General features: G+C 37.4%; 6 protein-coding genes and 1 pseudogene across 6 annotated transcripts; 4 read left to right on the top strand and 3 right to left on the bottom strand.

The window, feature by feature from the left end:
- Positions 1–538: 538 nt before the first annotated feature.
- LOC108856760 (ER lumen protein-retaining receptor B) lies at positions 539–2,318 on the top strand. The gene is made up of 6 exons (XM_018630640.2): positions 539–680; positions 899–1,164; positions 1,259–1,374; positions 1,474–1,547; positions 1,840–1,903; positions 1,999–2,318. Exons 1-6 carry the CDS (start codon positions 590–592, stop codon positions 2,033–2,035), a joined length of 648 nt encoding a protein of 215 aa, XP_018486142.1. The 5' UTR covers positions 539–589; the 3' UTR covers positions 2,036–2,318.
- A 667-nt stretch (positions 2,319–2,985) lies between these two features.
- LOC108860856 (uncharacterized) lies at positions 2,986–3,526 on the bottom strand. Its single transcript, XM_018634707.2, has one exon. The coding sequence runs from the start codon at positions 3,450–3,452 to the stop codon at positions 3,246–3,248; it is 207 nt and encodes a 68-aa protein (XP_018490209.1). The 5' UTR covers positions 3,453–3,526; the 3' UTR covers positions 2,986–3,245.
- Positions 3,527–5,591: 2,065 nt separating this feature from the next.
- Positions 5,592–7,562, top strand: LOC108858833 (putative pentatricopeptide repeat-containing protein At3g25060, mitochondrial; the record flags this gene model as incomplete). The annotated part of the gene is made up of 1 exon (XM_018632700.2): positions 5,592–7,562. A coding segment is annotated over one exon (1,941 nt), but the record flags the coding sequence as incomplete, so codon positions are not given.
- LOC130512930 (beta-glucosidase 3-like) lies at positions 7,509–10,893 on the bottom strand (annotated as a pseudogene).
- Positions 10,894–12,073: 1,180 nt separating this feature from the next.
- Positions 12,074–13,609, top strand: LOC130512931 (RPM1-interacting protein 4-like). Its single transcript, XM_057011434.1, has 4 exons — positions 12,074–12,240; positions 12,468–12,869; positions 13,053–13,241; positions 13,339–13,609. Exons 1-4 carry the CDS (start codon positions 12,235–12,237, stop codon positions 13,366–13,368), a joined length of 627 nt encoding a protein of 208 aa, XP_056867414.1. The 5' UTR covers positions 12,074–12,234; the 3' UTR covers positions 13,369–13,609.
- A 631-nt stretch (positions 13,610–14,240) lies between these two features.
- LOC108862606 (receptor-like protein 11) lies at positions 14,241–16,561 on the bottom strand. The gene has a single exon (XM_018636793.2). The coding sequence runs from the start codon at positions 16,545–16,547 to the stop codon at positions 14,370–14,372; it is 2,178 nt and encodes a 725-aa protein (XP_018492295.1). The 5' UTR covers positions 16,548–16,561; the 3' UTR covers positions 14,241–14,369.
- Positions 16,562–18,252: 1,691 nt separating this feature from the next.
- On the top strand, positions 18,253–20,489 carry LOC108863433 (uncharacterized). The gene has a single exon (XM_018637855.2). The coding sequence runs from the start codon at positions 18,524–18,526 to the stop codon at positions 20,318–20,320; it is 1,797 nt and encodes a 598-aa protein (XP_018493357.1). The 5' UTR covers positions 18,253–18,523; the 3' UTR covers positions 20,321–20,489.
- The last annotated feature ends 169 nt before the right edge of the window (positions 20,490–20,658 follow it).

Raw genomic sequence — 20,658 nt, 5'->3', positions numbered from 1 at the left:
TCTCAGGGACACACAAGAATTTCTTCTTTTCAATTTTGGTTTCCCTCTCGGGAGAATTTTTTTTTTTTTTTGGGGGGTTGTTCTTGGTAATGTTTTTTTTCTCGTTCTCTCTCTCTCTCCTCGACGCCAGTATGCAGCGACTCTCTCTCTCTCTCTCTCAACTTGGAGTTATGGGCCTGAGTTTTTTTCTGTTCTCTGCGAAGACGAAACAAGGCCCTTCGTTTTAATTTTGTTTCGCGCTCTGTTTTTCGGGCCTTTGACAGTCTCAGTCTCATGCAACAATAAATAACTTGCCATGTTCCAAAAAGAAATCACTCTTTTCCATCTGAGTAACACTAAAGTCAGCATAATTAAATGCATGGGTAAATCAGTAATCAATTCTGTAAAGAAAGTTATTTTACTTTTAGTTAAAATCGGTTATGTATCAAACCGATAACAAGATAGTAGTATTACCCAAAAGTAGGCCCAACAACGAGAAGTTTCCTTCATTTTCTTACGGGACCCTTTTCTTACCAGAGGAGAAGTTCGTGGAAACGGCACTGACGAACGAGATCTAGCACTTTCACGGATCGATCGAAGAAGAAGAAAGATGAACATTTTCAGATTAGCAGGTGATATGACTCACCTGGCCAGTGTCCTCGTCTTGCTCCTCAAGATCCACACCATCAAATCCTGCGCTGGTAACTATCTTCATTCTCCTTCATCCTTAGGCTTAATTTTCTCACAGTTTTCGTTCCATTTTGCCTAATCGAATCTCTCGACGTTGACCTTCTGATTCGATTCGGTTCGATTCTGTAAAATCCAAACAGTCGGTTTCAATTTGTAGAAATGACGGATCCGATTCGATTCGTTAGGTTTATGAATTAATTTTTTGCAAATGCGTTTTGGTTTAATTCAGGTGTGTCATTGAAGACTCAAGAGCTCTACGCCATTGTATTCGCGACGCGTTATCTGGATATTTTCACGAGCTTTGTCTCCGTCTACAACACCTTCATGAAGTTGGTCTTCTTAGGAAGCTCCTTCTCCATTGTTTGGTACATGAGGTATCACAAGGCCGTCCAAAGGACTTACGACAGGGAGCAAGATACCTTTCGTCATTGGTTCCTTGTCCTTCCTTGCCTTCTCTTGGCTCTTCTCATTCACGAAAAGTTCACCTTTCTTGAGGTTGCTTTGTTTGTTTGTTTGTTTCTCCTCTTGTTAAAGAAACTGCTACTTTTTGTGTAATGGGTTATTTATTATATGCTTTACAACGTATCAGGTACTGTGGACGTTTTCGTTGTACTTGGAGGCTGTTGCTATATTACCTCAGCTTGTCTTGCTTCAAAGGACTAGAAATATCGATAACTTGACCGGCCAATACATATTCCTCCTTGGGTACAGTCTCATCTCATAAGCTTGCTTTCTTTGTAAAGTGTTTCTTGCTTCTTCTTTGGCTGATCTTCATTTGTGTGTTCTATCGTCATCTTCTTGCAGTGGGTACAGGGGATTGTACATCTTAAACTGGATCTACCGTTACTTCACTGAGCCACACTTCGTTCACTGGATAAGTATGACTACCTTAACCCTCCACCCTATTTTACATACTCATGAGCATTTTTATGTGTATCCCCATCCCTCCGTGTAGCACTTAAGGTCATGTAGAGTCAGCATTTGGATTTCAGTGATTTAGTATATATGTTTAGCCTCTTGGTTACTTACATGACTCTTGTAGAACGCGTGCTGCATCATTCCCTCTCAGTATTCACGTTTTTGCAAAATATCTGTTGTATTTTTTTTATTTAATTATGCTTTATGCTCTGACATTTCAACTGGAACTGTGTGATAACCATATGATTGCAGCATGGATCGCGGGGTTTGTTCAGACATTGCTCTATGCCGACTTCTTCTATTATTATTTCCTAAGGTAAAACAGATCTTCTACTCATGTTCCTAACTTAGTTATTCCTTAACTCTAATCCTCTGCTTTTGACTGCTCTTTTCTCGTTTTTATGTTTGCAGCTGGAAGAACAACAAAAAGCTCCAGTTGCCAGCTTAATCTCTGGATTTTCGATGCTCGGAAACCCTACCGATTCAGTTTGGTGCCTGGATACAATATCTGCTGGAAAGTTTACCAGTTTACTCTGTTGTTAGTTAATGGAGGAGACGAGCATAGATTTTATGTAAACTCCAGAAATTTAACTTGTTGTTACACATTTTTGAACTTTTTCGTGTCTCAGCTTTTTGTTCGAGTAAGTGTTACTAAAATATTCCGACTGGACAAATCTTGCAAGTATGACTAGTCTACGTTTCCCATATACAAAATCATTATGTTCTTACTTCTTACCCATAGTCTGATCGAATCAGCATATATTAGCTATTGTAGATGAGAGAGATTAATTGATAACTACACCTTGAAAAATCAAGAAACAGAGAATGGTGATGGGTAGGGGTTAACGAGAATTGACGTGTGAGATATGCAAGGAGAATTTAAAGACATTCTTATCTCTCTGTCTCCTTTATAACTTTCTTTCGTATATTGAACCAGCTTGTATATGTGCAACATATATATATATATATATAGTACCTCAAACAGATATTAAACCAAGATGATATATATGATAATATTTTCTTTTCTAACTATACTTTCAAAAACTTATGTCAAACCGGAAGCAATTCTACAAGCAATAGTATATAGAGAAGGCAAAACAAGCTTATATTGCAAAGGTGTTTCCATAAAAAAGGCTAAACAAGCTTATAGTAGTTGAAAATTTTATATGAAAATAACGTGCACGACTCCATCTTCATATAAAAGTCAAATTAACCTTTCTGTATTAGCTAGTTTCAATTTTTTCACCTTTAACGATAAAAATAAGTTTCAAATAGTTTCAGATAAATCTACATCCAAATGGATACTTGATTAGAAAAAAAAAATTGAGAGATGAATGAAGGAAATCAATTCAGGATAAACAAAAATAAGTATGTTGATATAGTTAAGAGATACAAATGTGACATTTCATTCAGTCTCAACTGATAAGTATAAATCAATAAATAAAAGAAAATTTAATTTACAATTTCGAAATTGAACAAATGAATGTTAAGCATAGAAAACAACACTATACAGTATGAAACTTTGAATCATAAGAAACATAAAAATGACTTATTATAAAAGTATTCTTCATGAGTAGACGTGACTGTGAACATGTCGTAGTACGTAACTAAGTCCGTGTCCTGGCCATACCACCCTGCCCGTGGCCAGCAAAATGGCGTTATTGGATTGGGCAAGGCGGCCCGTGGCCTCCGGGGATGTGTGTGCAGCTTGATGGATCGGAAGGAGTGAGTTCACCTCTTTGTAGAAACTGTAGATTGCCAAGACGTTCTTTTGGTAAAAACCTAAACGCTTCGTTTGCCGGAAGGTAGAACCCGATTAGTAGCAGAAACATTAATGAAAGAATCAATGCACGACATGTTTTCATGGTTATCTGAAGAATAATAGAGGTATGACTTGAATAGAAGAAATGGATTTGTACCCTTAGTTACGCATATAAGTTAGAACCTGAACTATTTGATGATGATATTTGTCGTGGCGATGGTGGTATTTATAGTGGAAAAAGATTTTGAAATATAATGGTGGCGACTGTTGAACTTTGTTGACATTTATCTCGTAGAAATAATAGAATGCATTTCTTACGTGGACTCGGTTCTTAAGCTATGTTTTTCAAATAAACTAATAGCAGGAAAAACAAGGATTTGGTTCCAGTCATTTAAAAACCTTGTAAGAACCGGTTAGTAACATCAGTCAACTTTGTTTAAGGACTGGACGAACTGGAGCGGAACATAGTCAACATTGCTTAAATTAAATCTCAATTAAATATTATATACACCGACGTATTAGATAGAACTTTGAATAAATGTGGTATCCAGGGGTGCGTAAGGAGCTGATCATAATACTATAATTTTTAGTATTTATAATTTAATTAATATATAATTTTCTAATTTACGTTTTTCAGAAAATATAGCTATCCTGAAAATTTATAAATAGTTATGACTATTTACCAATATTTATGTATACCTCATATATTTTGTTCAATACATGTAAATTAGAAAAAACTATATAGGTTTATTTTTTAAAATACCTTTGCATAATATAAATTTTAAAGTAACAATTATTGAAACTATTTATTTCATAAAAATTAAATTAATTATTTTAATAAAATACAAAACTAAAGAAATTCTATTTTTCATATATAAAGAATTATATTTGTTCAATCCTTTTAACAAAAAAAAGAATTATATTTGTTTCTTAGTTTAAAACTTTTATAATTAATTTTTAAATAAAATTATATCTTAAAACAATAATTAAATAAATCTATATATGTAACTATATATTAAATTGTAAATATACCTATATTGTATAAAACAAGAGCATAGCATATATCCATATTTAATTGTGGGTATATATTGATTTGATATTTGTTTGGTTCGTTTTAACAGATATTAATTCTAAATATTTGATTTGTTTCAAAGAATTACAGACATCCAGATTTTCAAATCAAATCAAAATGAATAATAAATCAAATTTAATAGATAAAATGTTCATTTTTGTGGTATCCGTTTAATTATTTTAGATTGGATCAACTAGCATTTATACTTTTAGTTTTTGATTTTTAGTTTGAATTTAGTTACAATATAAAACGTTATGATCGGATTAGGTGATCATAGATCAATCTATGATCCATACAATCGACTTATATTATTTAAAATAATTTTTGTTCTTTTTTTTGTCTAAATAATTTTGGTTCTTTTTAACGATTTGATAGAACCTGAATTAATTGATGATGATATTTGTTGCGGCGATGGTGGTATTTATAGAGGAGGTTGAAATATAATTGTTGGCGATTGTTGAATTCAGTTGACAATTATCTCGTGTATATAAGAGAAATGCATCTTCGGACGTAGATTCGAATATTAATCAGTGTATTTTAAAAATAAATTAATAGCATGAGAGATGACGATTTGGGGCCGCTTAAAGTTTAAAGATTGCAAGAGCCGGAGAGGATATCAGTCAACTTTGTTTAAATCGAATCTTAATTAAATATAATATACATCGACGTGTTAGATGGAACTTTGAATAAGTGTAATTGTTAGGTCAATTTCTATGAATGAAACGAAGTGTTGTGTTGCTTCGAAGTTGTACAATTTTGATTTGTTTTTTCACAACAGTGCTCACATATGTTTGGTTTTCAAGTATTATACTTGAAATAGTATTTCAATAACTTACAAATTTATTTTATGGCTAAGATTTTGGGGGCTTGAAACTTTGCCAAAAAAGTATGATTAATGTGTATGTAAAACATTAATGCTTCCACTATACCTTATTTGTTGAAGCCAGTTACAAAAAAAAAACACTGATGCTCAGAAAAGTATATGTAAATAATATATAGTTAACCGTAAAATACTAATGTTCAATCCAAATTTCATCATTTTTGATTAAATTATCTTAGAGCTCCAGAATCTAATGACTAACCTTCTAACACATGATTTTTATATCATGAATATGTTTACTCTTTTGATCAAAAAGAAAAAAGAAAAAAAGTTGTTTCTTTTTGGGGTAAAATCAGTCCGGTTCGTTTTGGTTAGCAAAGTTGGATCTGATAGTACCATCGGATTGGTCTGAAGATTCTGACTGGTTTTGGTCCGAAAGAGAACAAAAAAAAACAACAAAACTTTTCTGCATGTTAGTACATCGGACTCTTCTGTGTCCAAGACGCCTCAAATTCCTACTATCAGCTACCAAACACAAGCGTCACATCACTCAGATCCACGCCTTCGCAATCACCGCCGGTCACTTACTTCATGGAAGCTTCATCGCGCGCGACCTCGTCTCTTCCTTCGTACGAATCTGCGAGATCTCGCACGCCCGCAAGGTGTTCGACAAATTACCTCAGAGAAACGTATCTGTTTACAACTCCATGGTCGCGGCGTATTCCCGTGGAAACAAACCAGACGAGGTTCTGAGCCTTTACGACGAGATGATAGACGAAGGCGTTCGGCCAGATAGCTCGACGTTCACTATGACGATCAAGGCGTGCTTGAATAATGCTATGATGGTGTTGGAGAGAGGAGAGGCGGTGTGGTGTAAAGCTGTGGAATGTGGGTATGAAAACGATGTCTTTGTGTGTTCATCTGTGTTGAATCTGTACATGAAGCGCGGGAAGATTGAGGAAGCTGAAGCTCTGTTTGGGAAGATGAAGAAAAGGGATCTTGTGTGTTGGACAACGATGGTGACAGGGTTTGCACAAGCTGGTGAGTCGTTGAAGGCGGTTGAGTTCTACAGAGGAATGCAAAGGGAAGGGTTTGGTAGAGATGGGGTGGTGATGATTGGTCTCTTGCAAGCTTCTGCTGATCTCGGAGATCAGAGAATGGGTTGTTCTGTGCATGGTTATTTGATCAGGACAGGTCTTCCTATGAATGTTGTGGTTGAAACCACGTTGGTTGATATGTATGTAAAGGTTGGGTTTATAGAGCTTGCTTCGAGGGTGTTCAGTAGGATGATGTTTAAAACCGCGGTCTCGTGGGGTTCGTTGATCTCTGGGTTTGCTCAAAACGGGTTAGCTGATAAAGCCTTTGAAGCTGTAGTGGAGATGCAGAGCGTTGGGTTTCAACCGGATCTTGTGGCTCTCGTTGGAGTACTCTTGGCTTGTTCTCAAGTCGGATCGTTAAAGACAGGTCGATCGATACACTGTTATATCTTGAAAAGGCACTTTCTTGACAGAGTAAGTGCTACTGCTCTGATGGACATGTACTCAAAATGCGGCGTTATTGCAAGTTCGAGAGAAATTTTCGATCAGACAAGAAGGAAAGACTTGGTTTGTTGGAACACGATGATATCTTGTTATGGAATCCACGGAGACGGTGAAGAAGTTGTATCCATGTTCGTGAAAATGACGGAATCAGACATAGAACCCGACCACGCCACGTTTGCGTCTCTTCTCTCTGCGTTTAGCCACTTAGGTCTAGTGGAACAAGGCCAGCATTGGTTCAGCGCCATGAGAAACAGATACAATATCAAACCGAGCGAAAAGCATTTCGTTTGTTTGATTGATCTTCTTGCACGTTCAGGGAGAGTGGAAGAAGCTCTCGACGTGATAAACTCCGAGAAACTTGATAGTTCTTTACCCGTTTGGGTTGCTCTTCTCTCAGGATGCATTATCCATAGGAACCTATCGGTTGGTGAGAGAGCTGCTGATAGGATTCTAGAGTTGAATCCGGATAGCACCGGAGTCCAGACGCTGGTTTGTAACTTCTTTGCAACTGCGAAAAAGTGGAAGGAAGTGGCCAAAGTGAGGAAGATGATGAGAAGTGGGGCCATGGAGAAAGTACCAGGGTACAGTGTGATCGAGGTGAATGGACAGCTTAGAACTTTTCTCATGGAGGATCTGAGGCACCATGAGCATCATCAGATGTTGCAAGTGTTGAGGGACTTGAGTTCTGAGATGAGAGATGTGTATACATGTACATCCGTTTCTGAATGTTTACAAAGTTACAGTCCTTGAAAAGATTATGGTATGGAAGTCTATACATCCTTTAGGCGACGAAGCCCACACTATATAAGTACATCATACATGCAACATTTTGCCTTATCTACGTATATCCGAGTCTATTTTCTATTTTACTGAAAAGAAAGAGCAGGAGAAGAAGACACGGAGAGGCTCTTTAGCTTTTGTGAACTAACGGTTGATCCTTGGAGAAGAGCAGTATACCAAAGAGCAGAGGTTTTTGGAGATCTTGCACGTTCTGGATCGCTAAAATTCACATAGTACAATCCATATGTGTAATTGGGATCGATAAACTCGTACAAATCCATGAACGACCACTGGAAATAGCCTCTTATATCTGACCCATTCCTACATAATAAATCAATCTTGTGACGTAAGAGACAAGTTTTTCTTGAAAGAGAATATTATTATAGTACACCACACCTCACTGAACTGAGCACAGCAGCAATATACGCATGAAGGTATTCAACTCTTCCGATGTCGTTAAGAGATGAATGTTGGTTAGTTGGTGTACCTAATTGTGTATTTTTTACATATATAGAAACTCTCAGTATTTTTGTAATGTTTTGAAACTATAAAAGTAAAGAACAAGTGAGAGAGAGACGAATACCATTTTCAAGAATGTAGACAGGAGGATTGCCATAGTTCTGCTTTATGTATTCCAACACTCCTTCAAGACCCCATGGAAGCACATCAAACTGTAGATATATGACAATAATGAAAAGAGTGTTAGGGTTTAGAAACGTGCTTTTGAATATTGGCAGTCTTTTGGAAACACACCTTGAACAGTGTAGAATTCCCAAAGGCTGTCCAGCAAAATGAACAAAAAAAAATCAGCTACGGAATATGGTATGGTACTATGGTAGATATAAACACACACATCCCATGAAAGAAAAGCATACGTAGTAGTAAAGCATTCATGTCTGAATTAAAATCTCCTGCGTGGATACTAGTAGATAAGTGTGCCGCGTACATTGCTGTATAGTGAATGAGTCCCAAGAAATCGGATGAGCCTTTAACGAGTTCTGATTCTTCTTTCGAAAAGCTTGGTAACCTCTCCCCCGCGGTTCTCTTCATCACATCAGGATAGTCCCCAAACACCAGCGGGTGCAACACCCTAGGATATTCAGAGATGAAAATATTCTTGACTGGATCTGAGGTTTTGGAGGCTATAAGCATTTCTTTAAAAAAAATTACAAATTTTTCCCCCTTAATTTGGAGATTTATTCCTATATAAAAAAATTCAAAAAATAATTAGAGGCTTCAAGCTAATGTTTCAAGTGGCTGAGCAGAGCTTGCCCTTTAGGCTGGAGCAGCCTAAGAAGGGATGAATATATAACTAAACGAAAAGAAATTAGAGATGATAAATTGTGTTCAACAAACCAAGCTAAGAAGAAATCTTTGGCTCTTTGAGTTGCGATCTTGTCCTCTTCAGAGCTAGTGAAGGGAACCATCCAGTATGCAAATAAAGTTATACCTACAGATCCATGCTGCTTATCCTACACCATCTCACGAGATAAACATAGAGGTAAAATTAAGCATTCAAGAGATTATGGATATATACGTGTGTAAGCTGATGATACCCTTATACGTTTGCTTATACAATCTTGCGGTAGATGCATGTGCAAGCAACATGTTATGGAGTGCAATATATGGCTCAGTTGAAGAGTTTCCTCTGGAGCAGTTGCCTATCCCAAATGGAGGAGAACAATGCATAGGAGGGAAGACTCCCAAGTCGTAACCTCCCCAAGCTAGCATATTGGGCTCGTTAATTGTCCACCAGGATTTCACTTTGTCGCCAAACTCTCTGAAGCAAACGTCTGCAAACGCCGTGAAGTCATCGCTGCCACAAATAGATCATTTAAGATATGATATATAGCACACACTTCAGTCTTGGAGTTATTTATGAGTACAAATTTTAGTTGCGAGAAAATGTTTGGTTTTACATGATTTTCTTGTCAATCCATCCTCCGTATTCATCTTCAAGAACCTGAGGTAGATCATTGTGAAACAAAGTGACATGCGGTTCTATTCCTGTACTCACCCATTCATACCAAACAGATCAATTCATGTTCGTTCCAAGACCATAATCAAACCAAATATGGTTATGAGAAGCATAATCTTATTCTTACCGTGTCTTATGAGCTCATCTATGAGGTCTTTGTAGAAGCGTAACCCCTTTGGATTTACAGGACCTCTTCCACCTGAAAAACCAAAGGCCTTTAAAACTCAAGTGAAGGTAAGAAACTCGAGTTGTAGCAAAGAAACACACACACACACACACACACACTTGGTATAAGCCGCGGCCACGAGATAGAGAGTCGGAATGCATCTAAACCCATGTTATACATCAGCCTTACGTCCTCCTGCAGCATTGTCACGTTTTCAACATGTTATATTATTTATAGCTAGCTAAATTATTATGATAGTCATCAAATTTGGATCAGTAGGCAAACCTTATATTTGTGATACCCATCACATGCTATATCTCCGGTAGGTCCATCACCTGCAAACGTTAAGAACTTTGATTGTTACTAACCCGCAGAAAATATCTTTGTGTTTAACCTTAAAATGTTTAGTGAAAAGATTTTATGTACTAGAGTGAACGTATGTATCCCAAATGCTAGGCATTCTTCCGTCTTCATCAACAGCACCTTCCCACTTTTTAAGAGTTTAAAACCATATTCAGATTATCAAAATCCATGTGAGTTAGTTCTAGTTCCAAACCTGAAAAGCAGAAACGGCTGATCCGAAGACGAAGCCCTTCGGGAAGTCGTTCCTGCTATAAACATCGCTGCATCTTCCGGATGAAGCCAAGCTCAACAAAATGATAATCAGAACCAAAACCTGTTCCATCTCCTCTAATAGGGGGGTCTACACGAGGGAGAAGAAATAATATTTGTTACAATCTTTTCCAAGTCCATACCTTTTCCTATCTTTCTTTTTGTTGAATAAAGTACCTATGGCAGAATATAACAAAAGTTAGCAATGTTAGAGAAGTTTACCAAATGTTCAGGAACTAGAATGTCTCTTTTCTCTGTCTGCTTCCATTCTTAACCACCATATAAATACATGCGATTTTTTTAATTTTGTACCACTTATTTTCAATCAACCTCCACTGCTCCACATATATGAGTTAGAATCAATCAAGCTAGTGTGGTTAACAAGGATTTACTAGAATAATCAACGCTACTCATCTTCCATCGTATTCTTCTAAACTTAATTAATAAATTCTTGGTGTTAAACATGTTAAACAGAAGATACACCTTGAGTTAAAAATTAATTTGTCATTTTTGTTCTGTTTATTTTCCTTGAATTTTTTTTTGTTAAGACATAGTATTCAAGAATTTGTGAAACTAAATTAGCTGATTGATCATAGTATTTTCCCCCTCAGATATTTTTTATTTCTTTGTGAGAAAAGAAAACAATCGCATGTTGACACTTGATCATGTATTTTCCCCTCAAATCTAGTAGAATATTTGCACTCCATACACACAAAATCTATCTTATTTGCACTCCATACCTTATTTCCTATACTTTTCTCGAAGAAAAAAAAGTGCTACTACTTAAGTATGTGACACTTGTGTGGTTGTCGCTGGTTATTAACAAAAAGAAAAGGACAAAAAAAAACTTGTGTGGAGTGTGGTGGACTGAGACCACGTGTGGTTTATAACTAGAAGCGCATAAAGCAAGCAAAGTCTTATGTCGGCAATGTATTCCTATCAGGCTGCAAACATTTTTCTCGCTTCAACAGAACTCTGAAAAGTCGGGAAAAGTCTTGCATATCGAACAGTTCATCCTCTTTTTTTTTTCTAGTTCATCCTCTTTAGGCGACATGGTATGGCCATTACCGCTTATCCATTGCAAACATTTGAAAAAAACAATCAACTTTAGAAATATTAACCACTCATAAATCTGTTAATCTTAGACATTAAATTTTTTCTATAATCAGCAACCACAAAAAACTACACTATCCCACTCCAAATCAAACACCTGTTTCAAATATATATAAAAAGTTGAAGAAATCTTCCAACAACAAACAAAGAGAAATCAGAGAAAACCCACTAGAAAAACAAACTTATCATATATTATGATTTTTGACATAAACGGGTGGATATAGTTTAAAGAAAAAGTGTTAAAAAACCTAACTCCCTCAGTCCCTCTGATAAAATTAAAAAAGGAAATACAGAACTTTTGACAAGAATCAGTTAAAACTGTAAAACTTATTACTAGTTTAAATATGAAAAATAACAAAATTTATACTAAATCAGTTTTGCAACATCATGTATACACTCGTTTACACAGAACAAAAAGAAATCCACCAATTTCTACTATTATCACTAAATTTAGACCCACGGCTGATCTAAATCGTACAAATAAACCATAGATAATTAATTACAACTTTAAGAGGAAACATTATAACATGGCCATCAAGCCGCCACTAACGGTAACGGCGTTGAGTGTTTTTCACACAAAAACTATTTTACAGGAAAATAATATATTACTAGTATTATTCTTCTCATCTGAAAAAATAATTAGAAAATGAAGTGAGGCAAAGACAATAGAATTGAAAAGTCAAGTATCACACTAGTCAACGTTTGATAAACCTCTTCTCTTTCTTCTTCTTCGTCAATTCTCCTTATCACATATCATCTCTCTTTCTTCCTAAAGGTATCCTCTCTCTGGACTAGCTTCTCTCATGGCAGTAAGTTTCTCTGAAAAATCACGATTCGATTCAAATTCTGATTTTGCTAGATTAGATAAGAAAATATCTTAGTGACAAGGAAACTGCAAAAGAGATGTTTGTCTTGTTGCAAATCTTGTTCTGTAATAAGAATCGTTCTCTAGAGTTCGTTATTCCGATTATACCCTTTTGTTTTGTTGTTGAGAGCTGATTTTGAATTTTGTTTCTATGTAATTAAAATTGCAAAGGAGCGTTCGAATGTTCCAAAGTTTGGGAACTGGGAAGGAGAGGAGAATGTTCCTTACACGGCTTACTTTGAGAAAGCGCGTAAAGGACGCGCCGCCCCAGGGAGTAGAGTAACGAACCCGAACGACCCGGAGTATAACTCGGATTCGAGGACCAAACCTGAGGAAGTTGTTGACCACCCGGTTAGAAAGTCGCGCGAAGGGACGAGAAGCCGAGAAGAGAGCGAGCTGAAGCAGTTTGGTGGTGGTGGTGGTGGTGATAGTGGGAGTTCATCAAACGAGAAAAGACAAGGAAAGTCTTCTCAGAACAATAGCTACGATAATAAGTCCCCATTGCATAAGAACTCATATGATGGCGGCGCTGCAAGATCAAAGCCCAAACCAAACCTTAGACCTGACGAAAGCGTAAGATCTCACCTTTTTGAGGCTTTTGTGTTCCACAACTATTTGTCTAATTATCTAAAATCTATTATGGATAAAATATCTCATGTCGAGAATTTAAGGGTTATAAAGGTTACATGACCAATTGATTTTAAGTTGGAATTCCATAATAAACTGGAATTTAACGGTTTCAAAATGTTTTTACAGCCTGAAAAAGTGACGGTGGTGCCGAAATTCGGTGATTGGGATGAGAATAATCCGGCGTCAGCTGATGGATATACACACATTTTCAACAAAGTCCGTGAAGAGAGAAGCACTGGAGCTAATAACGTGAGTGGGTCTTCAAGAACGCCAACTCACGCCAGCTCCCGTAATAGCCCTTCCAGCAGTTCCAAAGTAAGGCACTCTCGCTCCTTCAACCTCGTTGCTTCTTCTCACATGAAAATATCTTTTTTTTTTGTAAATTTGTTTTTTATTTTTCCGTAATTGACAGTGTTGCTGCTTCGGCTTTGGAGGAAAATGAAAAGGGAAAACGTTTGTTTCGGGAATAATTGTGTGTATAGTTATCGAGAAATATGTGTGTGTTGTAATCTTAATTATCAGACGGTCGAGTAACTTTAGATGGAATAAGGCATATCAGTCATAAAACTTATATACTATATAGCCTTTGTATGTATGTTTTGTTATTTTTCATTTTACTTTTGGTGTTTTCATTCTGCACGTACGTTCCAGTTTTGGACCTGCTTCTGCTTGCAGTTTCATTATATCTTGGTAGGTACGGGCTCACCAATTTGGTTAATGGAGTATTGTAGACTAGAGTATTCTCATTCTAATTGCAATTATGATCGGTCGCTGGAGTATTTCCGTTGTGCTCTGTAGCTTTTGAGTTTATTATCAAAAATGTATTTGAAGTATCAACGAGCCAAAACTTGGAACATGTAGATCCTAGTCTGTTTTTACTTCCTTTTCCTTAAAACTTGTAACATCTTCAACTGATCATACTCTAATGTTTATAAACTTTTTGGGGGAGGCAAAACTTGGAACATGTAGATCTTTTTTTTTTTTTTTGAGCAACTTGGAACATGTAGATCCCCTAATCTGTTTTTACTTCCTTTTCCTTAAAACTTATAACATCTTCAACTGGTCATACCTCACTGGTAAAGCATTAAAAAGTAGCACTAGTTGTAGTTCCTATGGCACTTTAATACTAAGATGACTTAGCTCTCCTACGATCTTCAAGAAGTTGTCTATGTTTACACTGATTGTTTGTTAATCTTTCTTCTTGTATCTATAAAGCTTGAGCTAAGCGTGAACTCAATTTGGCAATAACTTTGGCATATATAACGTCATGTCTCTTTTTTGTTGAAGGGTTTATATTACACCAAATACAGTAACTAGAAAACTAACGCATAAATTTTTATTGAACACAAAACTTACAAGATATATTTACTACAAAAACAGTAAACAGGAATTACATTAAAACAACACACACACAAACTAGAACTTTGGAAAACACACGAAGAATCAACGAGTCCTTGTAGAGACTCGTTTTCTTCGACCAAAGGTTTTTATGAACCATGCATGATTGTGTGAAAGGAAAATATGTCCGATTACCAATCCACAGAATACACCAGGTCCATAGGCTGTTCCGGCTGCTAACCAGCTGAACATTTGTTCCTCTGTCTCCGAATGTTCTTGGACTTGCTGTATTGTCGTAGGATTCAAGCTATAGGTTTGCTGACAGATCTCTTCAAGTCCGTAGAGTCCAGGGTTGTCCAAGAACGAAGAACATTCCTGCCTCTGAATCTGTGTGCCTCGTGGCACTGGACCGTGGAGAAGATTATGAGAGAAGTTCACGTATGACAGGAAGGAGAGTTCACCAAAATCTCGAGGGATCTGACCTGACAGTTTATTTCTCGAGAGGTCTAGTGCCTCGAGATTCGTCAAATTCGCCAATGACCGTGGGATATCACTTGCGAAGGCGTTACCTGACAAGTTGAGTAGACGCAGTCCTTTCAAAAGGGACAAAGATTCAGGAATCTCGCCGTGGATTCTGTTTCCAGAAAAGTCTATGGCTCTGAAGTCTTTTTGGATGCGTTCGAACCTCGTCTCCACTCCTTTGTTCACCATCTCCATCGAGCGATAGAGCAGCAGGTAGCTAGAATAATACTTGACGAAGTTTACCACGTAGTCATAATTTTTTCCTTCGGTCAACGTGGTCATCGCGCGCCAGCTGGAAAAATAGCGAGGCGGGAGAGTTCCGGAGAAGTCGTTACGCGAAACATCGATCACTCTCAAACTCTGAAACCCGCTGGAGGACACGTGGAGACGATACAACGGCCCGTGGAACTCGTTCGATCTGAGTATGAGAACGTTTAGCGACGGTAGAGATCCTAACCAATACGGAAACTCGTCGTTGATTCCGTTGCTTTCCACGTTCAAAAGTTGTAGAGCTTTGCAGTGTATCAAGGAGTTTGGGAACTTTCCTTCCAACTGGTTGCGACTAACGTCTAATGATCGTAACTTGGTAGCATCGACGAATATATCTGGAAGAAGTCCACTGAAGCTATTGTTACGTAGACTTAGCTCCGTAAGAGAGACAATAGAGTTGCTTAAACATGGAGGAATCGAGCCATTGAAGAGATTGCTGGACAAATCTAAATATCTCAACCCTTTATGCTTGCAGTTGCAGATCCAATGAGGAAACGGTCCTTGAAATGAATTATAACTTAGATCCAGTATTTGGATCAGTGTTTCCTGTGAAGAGTTTTCAAAACTGGTGAAATGATTGTGAGAAAGAGTCATCGTTGTCAGTCTCCATAAGAAACTTGGCACTTGGCCTTTTAACTTGTTGTTGGAAAGATGTAAATCTGTGAGGTGGACCAACTTTGATATAGATCTAGGAATTGACCCTGTTATATTGTTTCGGCTCATATATAATTGTCTGAGGTTGAGAAATTTAGATATAGATTCAGGGATTAGGCCTTCAAATTTGTTACGGGAAAGACCAAGAAAATGAAGCTTAGATGAAGATGTATTCACAAACTCTATAGGTCCTGTGAACTGGTTATCTCCCAAATTTACAGATCGTAACGAAGGAATCGAGAACAAGGATTTAGGGAAAGGCCCGATAAATGAGTTTTTACTGGCATCAAAATGCTCTAAGTTGTGGAATCCACTCAAGTCTGGTGGAAGCGTGGATGTGAAGTTATTAGAGGTGAGGCTAAGATAGGAAAGCTTTGTTAACTTGGCTAATGAAACTGGAATAGCGCCGACCAGTTTATTATAAGAAAAGTCAACGGAAGTGAGACGAGAAAGGTTACCTAATGAAGAAGAAATCTCTCCATGGAGATTGCAACTGCTAAGGTTTAGGTGACGAAGATATTGAAGTCTGAAAAGGCTGCTGCTACTTTTCAAAGAGCTGTTGAGAGAAGTCTCATTGAGTTCGAGTGATATCACCTGGCCATATTTTCCATCACAGGTGACATCCTTCCACTGACAGCAATCACTGCTCTTATTCCACGAAGCTATCCATGTATTAGTAGACTCGTCAACTGGAAACTCGTCTTTCAACTCCAAAAGAGCATCCCTCTGGTCGTGGCGGCAAAAGTGGAACGTAGGAGACGCGAGCGTCTGGAAGAAGAGAGATAAATATATAATGATAAAACCAGAAACGCAATAACAATGGCTTAGGATCATCATATCCTTTTTTTTTGTCGGTGTTGGGAGTAATGGGTTATGTTTTCTCCAGTGGTTCTCTTTAAGAAGAGGAGGAAAGAAACGCTGGTGCGACTTTGACTTGTCAACTTGTCGGATTTTTGTTGACTTGTCTACGTTTTCGTCAATCAATTGTGCCGCGTGTCTCGAGAAATTTCCACATAAACCATTGGCTCATATGTGACTCTGGACATTCGAGTCTCTATTTGGTCTGATTCTCTGGTTTTTAAGAGGTTTAAGATCTGTCTGCACTTTTAAAAAAGTCGATTCACTATTAATTCGGTTATTTCGGTTTTCGGTTCAGATAACAATATCTGAAATAATTTCGGATCTCATTCGTTTTCTATTCAGTTTTTAGTTAGTTCGAATTAAAAAATTAGAAATTCATCTTTTTGAATTAAACATCAGATTTTTCAAGGTCTTAGATAAAGTTGGGAAAATTCAGGTAGTTTTAAAATTTTTGAGATAAAAATACTCTGAAAATTCAATTTTTTGGGTAGTTTGTTTTAAAACTAAATATTTTTAATATTTTTAAATATCATTTCAATTTTTGATTTTACAAAAATAAAATCCACTCCCATAGTTGATAGGATCCGAACTCAAACCAAATATTGTTTTTTTTGTTCAATTTAGTACAGTTCTTTGGTTCCCGATAAATGTGGACAAATCTAAACTCATCGAGTCCTCCAAATATTTATTCACTATTTGTTCTTTTATTAAATGGGGAATTCTAGTGTACAAATTTAGAAAATTTTCCAAAACGAAACAAAAATACTGTATGGTTGTCTTTTTAGTATAATACAAATTTTGAGTTGTTCCTTTAGTATTAATTTTTCATATTTTCAAAACTAATCTTTGATTAATAAAATTAAACAGATTAAACACAATTTAAAAGTTTAATTGAATTTTAAAATTAAATTACTATATTTACAATTAGTAGAATTCACATTCTCCATATCTAAAATTTTGATTAAATGTATAAGGTTCATTTAAAAAAAGTAGATGAAATTGTTTAGTTTAGAATTCATTTTCTACTAACTCATTTTTCGTAGAAAAAGAAATATACTTTTAGTAGAACGTAATTTAAAATTTTATTTATCAAATTTTTCAACCAAAAAACCAGCTTGTGTATATGAGTGTTTTATTTGTTGTTTATATTTTTAATAATTTTTTGATTCATAAAAATATTTTATACCAAAGAGACAACCATATTAATTTTTGTTTTGTTTTGTTTTGGCAATTTTTCTACAAGTTTTTGCAGAGCCAATTCCATAGATAGTAAGTTGATTTTTAATGTGTAAATATCATAGACCTTTCCTCTAAGGTTGAGTTGGTGATATAATTTCCTTTTTGGTGTTATTGTTTTGGTTTTGTTCTACATTTTTGTACATGGTGCTTTAAGAAAACGTTATAAAAAAGACAGCTGGTTAATTGTATTTGCTACTTTAACTTTTGATTAGTCGCAAGTGTCTGAAAAAAAATGAACATTTAACTTTTATGGCAAGTTGTATAAACGGATGGTCCGGATCACTCCTAGTCTACAGATGCGATCCACAAAAATACCCAAATTTTTTGGATCTTTCCCTCCTGCGCCAACGTCAAAGTTTTGGCGGTCGATCAAAAACATTTCGAAATTTAAAGATTTTAACCCCCAAAAATACTAAAAAAAAACATTTCAATAGCAGAAGAACATATACCTCTACCAGATCTTCATCTTCCTCACACACACACACTCTCTCTCTCTCTCTATCTCTCTCCATCTTTGTTCATTTTGTTGATGTGATTGTCTTTAAACAGAACTCGAATCTCAGGTACTTTAGCTTTGGTTTCTTCTCTCCCTCTCTCTTAATCCTATTCTGGGCACTGCTTTGGGTAGATTCCACACAAATTAGGGTTCGATTTAGGGCTTTTCCCCTTCACAATCCGAATCCAAGTTTTGCGCGAAACCCAATTTCACGGACATGGTGAGGATCATGAAAGTAGAATCCTTTTACGCCAAGCTCCGCGAATCAGCCGCTTCCTCCGGTTCACAGAACCCTCTTCTGATATTCCCTTCCTCATCCGACGTCGACTCGATCTGCGCCCTCAAGGTCATCACTCACATCCTCGAATCCGATTCGATCCAGTACTCCTGTTTCCCCGTCTCGTCGTTTCTCGAGATCCACAAGTACGCGGGTCCTGGCCTCTGTTCTTCCTCCGAGACTCCCGTGACTATACTTTTGATTAACTGGGGCTGTCACCGTGATTTGAGGCTAGTGCTTAAGCTAGGTCCTAAAGCTCGTGTCTTTGTGGTGGATAGTCATAGGCCTATTCATTTGCATAACCTCAGCGATGGCAATGAGAGGGTTGTTGTGCTTCACACTGATGATGATGAGAGGCAAGCGGATCTCGCTTATGATTTCCATGTGTTGAAGTTGGCTAACGAGAGTTATCAGATGCATCAAGAGAGAGGAGATGGGAGTGAAAGTGAAGAGGAAAGTGATGAAGAGGAAGAGGAGGAGGAGGAGGAAGAGAGTGATGATGGAGATGGTGATAGGCCAAGTAAGAGGAGGAAGACGGGTGATGATGATGGTGTGAAGCTTTTCAAGAAGCTAAAGAGGGATTACTACAAGATGGGGACTTTCCACGGGAAGCCATCCGGGTGTTTGCTTTTTGAGCTGTCTCATATGTTGAGGAAGAACACTAACGAGCTTCTGTGGCTGGCTTGTGTTTCCTTGACTGATCAGTTCGTTCACGAGAGGCTAACCGACGAGAGATACCAAGCTGCGGTGATGGAGCTTGAGCAACACATCAACAGCTCCGGGAACATAGACAAGGTCACTTCCGTTACTTTGAAAGACGGAACCAAGGTTCGAGCACCGGACTGTTCGAGAATCTCTTACGAAGAAGAGCCTAGGCTTATGCTGCTGAGAGAGTGGAACTTGTTTGACTCCATGCTCTGTTCCTCGTACATCGCGACGAAGCTCAAGACGTGGAGTGATAACGGGATCAAGAAGCTTAAGCTTCTTCTGGCGCGTATGGGGTTTGCGCTTATCGAGTGCCAGCAGAAGTTTCCTTACATGAACAACGAGGTGAAGAGGAAAATGAAGCAAGAGTTTGATCGGTTTTTGCCTGAGTATGGTCTAAACGATTTCTACTACAGGAGTTTCCTGCGGCTTCATGGATACAGCTCAAGGGTCTCTGCCGCTGATGTTGTCTACGGGATTACAGCGCTTCTTGAATCGTTTCTTGGTTCAGGTGGCTCCTCTGCTTCGCAGCAGTTTGGAGAGGCTTATGATGCTTTGTCGTTGAACAATCTTGATAAGCTTCGTTCCGGGATGCAGCAAGCAATCAAGGTTCAAAGAGCGATTCTAAGACAAGGAAGCGCAGCAATCACCAAGACCGGATGCATCAGAAGTGGAAGGAAGTTCAGATGGGTGAAGGTTGAGGATTCCATTGACGCTAAGTATTTGGGATATCCTCAGGCTTTGACAAAGTTCTGTTACTTTCTAATGGATGCTTTGAGGGAGAAAGGAGCTAGGATGAAACCGATGCTATGTGCCTGCGCATCTCAGCAATTAGGGAAGATACTTGTGGTTGGAGTTTGTGGGAAGCCGAGACTTGGTGCAGTAAGAGGGAATGCGTTTGGTAATGCGTTTAGAAAAGCAGCTCAAGAGAGTAGAGCTGATTACTTTCATGAGCTGTTTGAGTCTTCGTGGATCGTCTTAGATGCTTCTGCTGTTAACTCTTTCATGATTAGATTAACTGAGAAGCTTTGACATAGGAGTACTCTCAAGGTATCTTTACTCTGTTTTTCTTTTACCAGTTCTCTGTTTATTTTATTTATATCAAAATTGTTTGGAATTTTACGAGACTTTGTAATAGGCAGAATCTGTTATCAATCATGTAACTTGTTTTAATCAAATAACCAAAGAGTTCTTTGTGAAATTGAAAATGATTGGTCCCTTGATTCGTTTGGTGTTTCTAAAAAAATGAGACAACCTTAGAAACTTGAGAACAAAATGGCTTTTTTCTATCTGGAGGGCTTCTTTCTCCACAGGGTTGTCCCCCGGTTGATCTCCTGACCATCTTCTCAGGCATCTCCAGACAATCCTGT

The sequence above is a fragment of the Raphanus sativus genome, chromosome 5, assembly GCF_000801105.2.
Source record: "Raphanus sativus cultivar WK10039 chromosome 5, ASM80110v3, whole genome shotgun sequence".
NCBI lineage: Eukaryota > Viridiplantae > Streptophyta > Magnoliopsida > Brassicales > Brassicaceae > Raphanus > Raphanus sativus.
The sequence above is the reverse complement of the archived record's forward strand: the minus strand, read 5'-3'. Positions and strand labels throughout refer to the sequence as shown.